The following is an 11643-nucleotide window of genomic DNA, read 5'->3' as shown; positions in this document are numbered from 1 at the left end:
CGCGCCAATAAACTAAACCTAAGCGGAATTTTAGTCAAATTTGATTGGAAACCCGCTAATAAACAAAATCAAATTTAAATTTGAATCAAATTTGATCGGAAATGCGCCAATGAAGTAAACTCATGAGAAATTTTAGTCAAATTTGATTGGAACCCGCCGATGAACAAAATGCAGATGAATTTTTTCTCAAATTTGATTGGAAACGTGCAATTAACCTAACTCAGATGAAATTTTAGTCAAATTTGATTAGAAACATGCCAATGAACAAAACTCAGGGGAATTTTTAGTAAAATTTGATTGAAACCCGCCGATGAACGAAATACAAATTGTTAGGTCTAAAACTGTAATTGGTATTCTATGAACAAAAAGGGACTTAATTGAACATGTTTAAAAGTTAAGGCTTGATGTGCAATATTGTATAGCTGTTAGGGTTTGGTTTTTGTATGGAAAGGGAGCCAGCCAAAAATTATATATATACCTCTAAAGCCTACAGAAAGGTAGAGCCGCCTGGGATAAAGAGAGAGATACAAGAAGCGGCTGCCGGTTGGGAAGAATTATCTTTTTTATACATTACGCATTGGTGTCGACATCTGTGGGAGACAGAATTACTGAGATTGCTGGAGGAATGAAAGGGCTGGTCAATTGCTGAATTTAAACATATATATTCGCACAAAACGGAGGCAGAAAGGGCGACTACTATTGAGGAGACAAAACCTGGGAATGGAATAAAAGGCTGCCTTTGGTTGCTGAAATTGGATGATATAACTACACGGAAATTGAGGCAGAAAAGGGTTGGAATTAAAAGCTGCTCGGCCCGAATTTGGTATATATATTCACGAAAAAACCGAAGCAGATTTGGGAATGAATTGAATAAAATTCACGTGCTACTGGAGTCAAGAATTAAGCAGCTTTATGGAAATAACAAAACCAATATACCATCACTTGGAGTTCCTTTGAAAAGTCAACAATTGAGAGCTACTTTTATTATATATATATATTCACAACATTGATGGCAGCTTTGGAAGAGTTTTGTAAAGGAATTACATGAGCAATTGGGTCAAAATATTGTGGCTAAGTGATCCAAGGCGAAATTAATTGGTGATTTCATCTACATCAATTTTGTAATTCAGCAACCATTATTTTTGGGAAAAACATCAGGGTTCTCGAAGACAAAACACCATGGTTCCTTAATCCTTTGAGGAACGGATTCTCTCATTGGGGGATTGAGAGAGGTTCTTGAAATTTCACTTGGTGATACAATCAGTTAAAGACTAGGAGGCTGTATTGGACAGTAGATTGGGCTACAGAAGGTAAATCGAGAAGCTACCAGGAGACTAGTAGTATCTACAATAGCAGATCGTGATGCTGGAACAGCGGGTTTGACTGGGTACGAAATTTGGCAGAACTTGTACTTGTTGGATTGGTATAGTGGAAATTACTTGCTTGGTCTCGGAGTTTTACTCACATTGGGGGTTTTCCGTCATCAAACAACTGTGGTCTTTATATTTCTGCAATTTACTTATTTCCGGTAATTTAACGTAGGATAGTAAAGCATGTGAATAGACTTGGACACATTAATAATTGTGACTTGTTACATTTATTAATTAATTTGTAAAATTCAGCATAAATACCTATTCACCCCCCATCTAGGTGTTATTTGGGTCAAACTACGTTATTTCAAGGATGAAAAGGAAAGAATAATGAAAAAAAATATTAGCCAAAGATATTTATGCTCCGTGCTATAAAGTCCTAACAAAGATTATATTAAAGTATCAACAAACTGATTCTGTTCCTAATTGGCTCGATTTTGGAATTTAAAATTTACATAAACAAAAATATATACTGTAAATGTGAAACTTCAAAGAACAGCAAAAAAAAGGAACATAAACCACACAAAGGACAAAAAAAACAACTAAATGCACGCACAAAAACGTAATAAAAAGTACTTACTGTTGGAAAAAATTAATTAGCTGCAGTAGTGATCTGAACAATATAATGCAGAAATATAAAACTTATCGTCCGATCGAGTCTCGTGACAGCACGATGTCCTAAAGTGAAATTGCCCGTCAATAATTGCTGTGACCTCCGTGGACAATCACTCCCAGGATTCAACGATCTTAAACCACTTGTGCAGCAATTACGAATGGTTTTTCTAGAACTCTCAATTGTACTCCAGAATAAATGTAAAACCCGAATATAAGAAATTCAGAATATGAAAAGGGAGGTTGATGCAAGATGATTTTTCTATTGTCTTTTTGTGTGTATTTTTTCCAAAATGAGATATGGGTTTATATAGGCAAGATGGTAGTAACAGTCTTCACCATGTTAATACAGAATTTTATTGACTGAGTAGTGGGTGTTTTAATAGCTGTTAGTGGGTTGTTACAAAAACAAACAGTCAGAAAATACTGGCTAGTTTTACCCATTAAATAATAATAATAAAATATTTATTTTAGTCAAGGAAGCCCAAGACCCCAAGGCCCCAATCAAGACATTTTAATATCTGCGTGGGGAGTGACTCGAACCCCTGACGTCCCACACAAATGTCACATTTTCCACCACTTTGACACTTTATCTAATTTGATTATTTCTTTCACATTTTATATTTATACCACAAATATATAACACTTACTTGCAGACGACGTGATTGCTAGGGAGCAACGTGGGTTTATTTAGTAAGTGCAGACCACCAAAACATTTAATAAGCTTATAAGTAATTCATACATCATACGGAAAAAATAAGAGTACTGTTATTTCCATCCGCATTTTTTATAAGTACATTACACTATAAGTTCATCCCTAATAAAATTATAAAAATTTTAAAAAAACTATTTACGTCCACATCATATTCCAATTTTAACCTTATTAAATTCATTCATTTAAATACTATATATCCACATAAATTTTATATATTCATCTCACTTTAATTACATCCTTATCACCATAGATTCGTCCAATCCCTAAAACCATAAATTCTTAAATCAAATGAATGAAATAAGAATAAAGCTGAACTGATTGAACATTAAATTACCATGAAATAAATTATTTGTTTATTGAAGTTCTGAGTATTAGAATGTTTCAAACAACAAAGACTAAAGAAAGAAAAAAGAAAAAAGTTCGATTAAGCAAACTAAATTTTACTAACTTTGTTGGCTACAATTATTGTTCTTTCTTGATTAACTGATGAAACTGCATCAAATTCTATTTTGCATTTTTCAAAATCCGATATGATTCTTGGCACAGAAATCACATTTAGGGCCACCATCACCTATAATTATATTCATGTATTTTTCTCTATCTATTAAGATTCTAATTAAGCATAAATGAAAATAAAAACTAGTGAATCAATTTAGAATTATATATTTTTATTTAATTTTGTTTATGTCTATTTGAGTAAATTTACATAGGATTTAAAATATAACAAAATTTAATTTTTAAAAGTGGATGAATATATAAAAAGTATGAAAGAAAATAGTGGTACCCAAAAATAATGGAGTCATGGAGGAAATACCAAAGGCGCACTTGAGTGGCCAAGTTTTTGAAGAAGAAGAGCCCATGGTTTCAGCACCCTTCCCGTGTTCAGAGTCTCCGACATTGCTGTAATCTTTCTTCATTTTCGTGTGTTTTTTGAGGTTCGAGGGTTTTCACTGTTTCAAGGTACTTGGTTTGCGTGGGAAATTGAAGGAATAAGTACATGACACAATAATTGATTTGTGTATATATTAATGATAGGTCTCATGAATTTAATGATTCATCAATTAATTTATGTGCCATGTTATCGATACCTAATATAAGCTAGACACCGATGCTTATTAGATCATTTCCCGAAATTAAAAGATGGAGGAGGATATAGGTGATGGTATTTGCGAGGAGGAACGGTTTCATGACCATTTTTTTTTATCAAAAATAATGTTTTGAACGTGATTTTTTCCCTACTGCCTATTAAATTTGCAACTACACTACTCCACTACCATCATCAGTCCCATGAGTTAATTTAGGCTTTCAAGATGATAACAATAACTTACTGATCATGAAGACTTGACATAATAAGAATAATGAGAGATATAATAAGTATCAAGCTTAGTAAACGCTCAAAAGCCTTGAACACCACCATATGAGACATCCCTCGACGGGCTCAATGTCCTCAACTTCAAAGACAGATGTCTCAAATTAGAACAACCACTCCACATTGATTCAGTCCATGTAATCGAGAACGAAATTTGGTGTCCACTTTCTTCGAGAGAATATCTTTATAATTGTGTACAATGGACTATAAATTAGTGGGAGATAAATATATTCTTCTTCTCTCGTTTTATCATTTATGTCTTCATAGCTTGCCAAAGCCATTCCAATATCCTTACAACGACAAAATTGATCGTTGGCATAATAATGCATCATGAGAAATGTTGGCATCATTCCAATGCACGTGTTTTAAAATTCAAGAGTCAACTCCATTCCATCCCAAAGGTGACAACTATCACTTGCTACTTAGTGAAACTAGTAGGGGAAAAACCAACACAAGAAACCGTCACCTAGTAGCACTAAAAGAGAAGCAAGCAACATCTGAAAGTCTAAAAGCTGCAATGTCATTCATGGCGTAGGGTGGTTGTGGCTAATACAGTCTAATCGCTTCCCTTCTCTAATCTTCAGCTCCCTTCTCAAAATTTTACGAGATCTATAATTGGACCAACCCAAAGAATTACGTAGCGTGATATGAATTTCTACCAAAAATGATGGGTTAGTATCGTGAAGTGATCTTTCATGTAAGTGAAACAAATCAAATGTTCACAATATTATTGGGCAATGTATAAAAGCACGAATCTCCATAAAAATAATTCAATATTTTTTTTCAAGTTGCACGCTTTAGTATGCAGTAGTCAAAACTGTTGCGTCTGCACAGAACATTGGATAAGATTTGAACTTTTTCCTTGTTGATCCTGTCTGTCAAGTATTATTTATCAAACAAACCAACATTTCAAAGCCCATTCAGTCCTTGTAGGATTGTATTCTGTAATATACGCATGTATTGGACATTACCAAGTCTACACAATGACATTGGACAAAATTATAACTTCTTTAAATTCCTTAACCATATACAGAGATCTACAGTCCAATATATCAAACAGTGGACAACATCCCAGACATTCCCGTTAAATCTTCCTACATAACAATTCCTAGGGCACATCAAAATCAAACTAACTGAGATTATGTCATTCATAATAAAGGAGAAAGGTGCATAGGATTCTCAGCAAATAGAAGGCAGCAACCGACATGCAGCTATTGATTCCAAAATCCATGTGTGCGGAATGACCTGAGAATCTTGGTTTTTGGCTACATTCTGTGCTTTTGCTAATCTTTGCATATAAGGTGAACTTGCTGTTTCCGATATGCATCCTTCTTGGGAACCAAAATTATAAACAAAAAAACATGTAGAAGTTGTTCGAGTCTCTTGCATTTGTGCAATCATCTGTTCCATGCTATCAATAACCGTACCTCCAGCAACTGTAACTAGATCTATAAGTTCGTTCTTGTAAGTTGGCACGTGATCCCCAGTAAAATAGAAATTCAAACCATGAAAAAGCTTTGGTGCCTGTGTAACAATAAAAAATTGTTCAGCACATAGTGCTAGCTTTCTAGTTACGAATGCATCAACACAAGTTGAGATTCTCAACAAAGTGATTGAGAACATATAGCTAAAAAATCTACAATCTAGTACCTCTAGATCACAACAATATAATGTCTCTTTTCTCATCATTCATAAGACAACAAAAACTGTAGATATGCATTAAATCTGAAAAATTACCCATCTGTGACTTTCCTGGTCTAATACATGATGTCTAAATGTAATGTAATAACAACAGTGAACAGAATGCATTCTTTTGCAAAATTAGTAACTCTTACATTAGTTAATGCCCTAAGTCTGCCAGTTTTGGGGCCATCACAACAACCGTGATTGTCCTGTTTAACTTCATATGGTTCTTCATTCATAGGATGATTTGCTTCCATACAAACTTTTATCCCTGAAAATAAGTGGATTGCACGGTAAATCGCTAGAATGATCAATAAGTCAAACAAAACAATTATCCAATTATATCTTTCAAGATTTTCTTTGTTCATTCTGAGTGTGGATCTATGCAGTTATTGCCCAATCAATGGCACAAGTCATTTGATAACTTAGCAACTCTTGATTTTTATCATTATGCCCAGTCAAAAGGAGAAAAATCATTGAGGAAAATATTTGACTCCTCTCAAAATAGCTGAAGTCATATATGTTTCAAGCGAATGGAACTCCAAATGGCCAAGCAAGGAAAAACAAACTTGCTGCTTGAACATAAGTTGATATGTACATGGGGCTTACAATCCATTGTAAGGATCCAACATCCACTCATAATTGCCATGAGAAATATGGAAGTTCTACTGCATGCCCCCTCTGCATTTGTGGCTGCAATAACATGTGTAACTTTTGGGTTCCAAAACTTGAACACAGTTGCTCCAGACATGGTAGCAAACTTGACCAGCAAATACTGCATACCCAAAATCAAAAGGGAATAATTAGGCTGTTTGACATTTCTACTCGGGCACGGTATAAAACCAAGAGCTCTATGGTGAAATGGCTAATCTGAGGTGAAAATGGCACTTCTTCAAACATATTTATCTTCAATTACCAGAGAAGGGGAAAGGGGAAAAAGGAAAAAGGAAAAAGGAAGGGCAGAAAAATCACTTTAAATGTACAAATCTAAAAAGAGAAATATTTTACAAGTGAGAGATGTCTGAGCATTTCTTCAGATCTGATTAAGCATTTTGAACTTCAATTACTACAAATAACTGAATCAATAATATGACAAAGTATCTCTCGGATCTTCCTATTTTACCGGTGCTCTGCACAACTATTATATCACAGTTAATATTCAGTAGTACCAACCTTATCTTCTGAAGACAAAGCAGATCCACAGAAAAACCATTCTTTTGGTCCAGTAGGTGACATTTCCCAAAATCTCAACGCATTAGAGGATCTGCACCCATGATAGAAGACTTCACATCAATTTAGAAATGGCCAATAAATGCAACTGGATAGCCTATTTCAACCGGCCAAAATTAAAATAATGATTTGTAGTTTGTCAAATGACTTGATTTGATGAACCTCCGAACTCTTTATCATGACATTAAAAGATATGAGAAGACCAGTCAAAGATTCCTACAATAGACTTCAAATGGAGCATCATTCTTTAGTAAGTTTCAGAAATATTACAATAAGACGTTCTTAGATCATAAAACATGAGAAACGCGAAGATGACCTTGGCTTTCTTAAATATATATTTTCTCAAACCATTATTTGACAATACATTAATTGACACAAATGAAAAAGGACTTGGTTGTTTCAGAATAAGAATTTGTCACCCAAATTCCTCAGTATTGGGTTTGGCAAAAAGCAACTTTAAAGCCTGGGTATATTAGCCAAAGGAGGGCACAAATCTCTTTTCACGTCCCACCGCCTGAGTTATACAAGTAAACAAAACATTGGAAAAAAAGAGTAAGATTTCTCCAAAAGCAACTACATTTTGTTCAAATAGTAAATTTACTAATTGTTGGGGGGAAAAAAAAGGGTCGCGTATAAAAGACAATAAAAAAGCCTCCATACATTTTAGTGGACGAGGAATCCATTTTGTCACTTCCAAACTCTTGAGATCTGGATTTTTCCCTTGGGAATTTAACAGAGCTGTGAGTTGGACAGAGCATTAGAAAATCCTCCTGCAAGTTTGTTTTATGATGTATAAAGCTCAGGGAAAGTGGAATTCGGATTTGATATCAACAGATCAAGAGTGCATAATAGAATCAACATACGCAATCCCATCTGCAATCCAAAATTTCAACAGCACAAGGCACATGATAACTTTTACGGCAGGACTTAACAAAGCAACCAAGTGCTGCTCCCTTCAACCCACATCCACTACACTTGAGCTTAGAAGCCCTTGCCACTTCAGACTCCAAATTCTTTGCTGTTTCCCCGACATAATAAATTTGAGGGGTCCTGCAATATTTAATTTACAATATTGAATATTGTGATACAGTCCCCTAGGGTAAGTATATCAATTTAGAACAAGAGATAAAACAACAATGTAACCAAATCCAGGCTCAAGTTGGGATCAACAAGAACTCTCTGCTATCTATAACGGTTCAAAAAATTAGTTCATGCATTGGAAAGAGCATTTTAATATGAAGAAGTCTTCAGTTGGCAAGAGTACTTCTCAGAGATGGAAAAGAAGCTTCTATCTCAGGGAAATATTCTATTTGGCATAATATATATTACCCTTGTAAGATTATAGCATATCAGTCTAACATCAAGATCCAATTTCAGAGAATAAAGCATATTCCCATGGATACCATTCAAGACATTTACTATGGACCGGAATGGCCTTAGCTAGAGCTGCACCATCTCCTACTACTTGCTTTCCCTTGGCATAGTAAAGCATTGGTCCTGTCCACTACAATATGTAGGAAAAAAAAATTAGTTCAAAGAAACAAAGGCTGATTCAAACATATAGAGATATATTTTACCTCTAATCCACAATTTTTTGATGGCGACAACAAAAAGTCGATAGCATAAGACTTGCATAACAAAGAAAATATAAGAGACATTATTCATGTTGAAACTTACTTCTGTCTGCTTAGAAGAATGACAGAAGGAGCAAGCAATTCTGTCTATGTTCGGTGCATCACGGGGTTCCCCATTAAGGTTGGAAACTGCTGTGTTGTCAGAAGGAGACGCTAATCCTTCACCAACTGATTTAGACAACCCATAATCTTGTTTTTTTTGTCTTTTGGCATCCCTTGTGTGCAATGGGTCTTGATGGAAATTTCTATCAGCTATTTCACCAGCAGCTGTATCAAAATCACCCTCGACTAATCTTTTGGCTCTATATGTTCCAGAACTCTGCATTTGTTAATGACAGCAGCTTAAAGATAGAAGATATAGTCCCACAACAATTTGACATGTTTAGGAACTAACATGTTTCTCACGTTAGCTCAAAAACTCTGCTAGTTGAATTTTACAACAGCATGAAAATTTCTATGGTAGAATTTATGATTTAATGGTTAAAACTATATAGATAAGCTTAGCAAGATTCATACATGGTTGAACTATAGATTGATATGATTTGATAATTTGGTTTGGTTTAATTTCTTCAATTTTGTTACCAGGCCTTTTCACGATCAACTAATAGGAAATCATGGAAAAATGGACCGGTCAAGCAAAGAACAACTATCAACAGAGGGCATTTATCAGAAGCCCTCTATAAAGAGGAAGAAAAACAGAAAAACTAAAAATTGACCATTAAACAATCATACATATACAGCACATACTAATGGTGCTCCCCCTGTTGAAGAATGCTTCAATAGCTGTGCATACTTTATAGCTTGTACTTTATTCGGAAGAACATGCACATCACTTAAGTTTGAGAAGTTTGCTATGAATTACAAAGTATACAAATAATAATAGAAAAGCAAAAAAGTAGAATAAAATGCATAGATTTGTAAAAGATACGAAGTGATGTTGTACTTTCAATTTAATGTACTAGAAATCTTGAATCATACCCCATCTCTGCTGCCTAGATCACTTCCTTGAAGTTCTACTTCGTCAAGTTTCTTTCTTGTTTTGTCATCAAGGCTAGTAACTGATTCCCAGCACCAGTTCAATGATTTTCCAGAATCTGAATTAAATCATACCGATTATGTAACATTCACATTGCCCATATTGAATTGGGATCAAGAAAATGTGTAAATAATGATAGCTTGAATGATAATCTATTACTGGTGTTACCATTAGACAAATGTGGGGAGATAGTAGAATTATAAGTTGCATCCATGCTTTTGTAAATGGTAATGATATTCTCCAAGAGTGGAACTGACCTCATCTCTGCAACATGCATCAATTTATTCCAATATTACAACAATTTAGATTGGTAGAGAGTCCCATAATCAGATAACAATAAATATTAGGAAAATTTGCACTATTGGCCCCCAACCTATTGTCCAAGTAGCAAATTAGTCCAAAGCCTGTCATTATAGAAGCGCAATTAGTCCCCAGAACCTAAAATCGTCTGTTCTCTGTTAAATTGTGATGCAACTCTCACATCTTCACAATTATAAAGCTAAATTTTGTTTCTCAACTTGAGTAGTTACATAAAATTTTGAAATGAAGCTTTTTCCATGAGAATAGATAATAAATTAAAGAAAATTTGGACAATCTTTATCTTTGGGGACAGTTTGTGCAACTATAATAAAAGATTGAGAATCATCTTGCTCTTTCCAAATGTTAGGAGACCAAATTACTAGGCAGACAATACTTTTGGGACCAATGATGAAATATCCCTCAAAAAGTTAATATTGATTAGTTATTAATGGCATTAAGAAGAGGAATATCTAACTCCCGCACGTATTTTTACATTATAGGGTTCTCAAATTTGATTCCGCATCCAAATTAATTTTTTTGCAAACCCAAATTGAGATGAAAATGAAAGATTTAAGAATGATTATGATTGTAAAGAAACTTTATTAATTAATACCTCCATCAACAAACAGATGTGTGCATGTAGGGCATTCTGATCCTAATTGGGGAGTGCAAAACCTATATTAAACAAAAAAATGAAACGAAATTGAATCAGAAAAGTGCCGAGAAATTCCCCAAAAGACTAGGAAATAAAGTAAAAGCACATTAAATTCGTATAGAAAAGAATTTACTTGCAGAATATGTGATTGCAGGGGAGCAACTTGGGTTTATTCAGCAAGTTCAGACTATAACATCAACATGCAAGACAAATCACACAAAATTCCATAAGTTTACAGGAAAAAATGCATACATCGATGAAATATGAAGAAATAACAGCAATTGAGGAAGATTAATATACCAAAGGGCGCATTTGAGTTCCAGCCCAAGTTTCTGAAAATGAAGAGCCAATGGGTTTCGCGTGTTGTGAATCTCCGACATTACTCTTATTGAAATTCTATTTCTCTCTTGAGGGTTTTGAGGTTTGAAGTTTGGGGCTTTTTAGCTGGTTTGAAGTTCAAAAAAGGGAATTGGCAAAGCTTCTTCCCATTTTCACGTACGTATGAAATTCAACCTTCTTGCCGTTCCAACTTCCTTAGGTCCATGTTTGCCAAATCTTAAATAATAATTTAGTAGGATCATAATTGTTGTCTACTTATTATTCACTCATTTCGAGAAAGCACAGCTTGTGATCACTTAAAAGTTCTCCCAGCATGATAATTGTATCGAGATACTCAAGTCAAGTGATAAGTGTATTTTTACACATTTATTTAAATCACAAACATGACTTAATAACGAGCAAAATGATTGAATTGTGACTTAATCTCGTACATTTGTGAATTGTAGGAAACAACGATGAACATGGTGAAATTCAGGAGAGAAGACGCGAAAAAAGACTGAAATGATTCAAAGTGAAAGTTCAGGGACCAAAGAGCAAATATCCAAAAGTTGATCCGATGAACAAATCGAGAAGTCAATTAAGCCAATTACCAATTAACGATATCGTGGGGTGAAGAAATGAAAAGAATGAAGAGAAGATGCCAAGAAATGAATGATGCAAGTGAAAGGACCAAAACACACATCTGTCATATTTGATAGTA

At 34.4% G+C, this 11643-nt stretch overlaps 2 protein-coding genes across 5 annotated transcripts in view; one reads left to right on the top strand and one right to left on the bottom strand.

The window, feature by feature from the left end:
• LOC111406652 (girdin-like) overlaps nucleotides 1–1240 on the top strand; it is a 5411-nt gene extending 4171 nt beyond the window's left edge. Inside the window, exons 3-4 of the mRNA XM_023036039.1 lie at nucleotides 423–543; nucleotides 1131–1240. Of these exons, the coding sequence (XP_022891807.1) occupies nucleotides 423–543; nucleotides 1131–1240 (231 nt within the window). The remainder of the gene's footprint in view (nucleotides 1–422; nucleotides 544–1130) is intronic.
• Nucleotides 1241–5026: 3786 nt separating this feature from the next.
• Nucleotides 5027–11172, bottom strand: LOC111405785 (BRCA1-associated RING domain protein 1-like). Of its 4 annotated transcripts, XM_023034819.1 has the most exons (13): nucleotides 10905–11172; nucleotides 10738–10791; nucleotides 10563–10624; nucleotides 9818–9913; nucleotides 9592–9707; nucleotides 8657–8932; nucleotides 8383–8483; nucleotides 7843–8029; nucleotides 7640–7749; nucleotides 6923–7013; nucleotides 6359–6524; nucleotides 5902–6020; nucleotides 5027–5590 (listed from the first exon to the last, which is right to left on the bottom strand). In XM_023034819.1, the coding sequence occupies exons 1-13, from the start codon at nucleotides 10982–10984 to the stop codon at nucleotides 5246–5248; spliced, it is 1803 nt and encodes a 600-aa protein (XP_022890587.1). In that variant the 5' UTR covers nucleotides 10985–11172; the 3' UTR covers nucleotides 5027–5245. The 4 variants fall into 4 exon arrangements, with proteins under 4 accessions (XP_022890587.1, XP_022890588.1, XP_022890589.1 ...); XM_023034820.1 differs by lacking the exon at nucleotides 10738–10791; XM_023034821.1 differs by lacking the exons at nucleotides 10738–10791; nucleotides 10905–11172 and adding an exon at nucleotides 10023–10053.
• Between the last annotated feature and the right edge of the window lie 471 nt (nucleotides 11173–11643).

Source organism: Olea europaea, chromosome 12 (genome assembly GCF_002742605.1).
Source record: "Olea europaea var. sylvestris chromosome 12, O_europaea_v1, whole genome shotgun sequence".
In the NCBI taxonomy this organism is placed as follows: domain Eukaryota; kingdom Viridiplantae; phylum Streptophyta; class Magnoliopsida; order Lamiales; family Oleaceae; genus Olea; species Olea europaea.
This window is presented reverse-complemented; position numbering and strand designations above follow the sequence as displayed.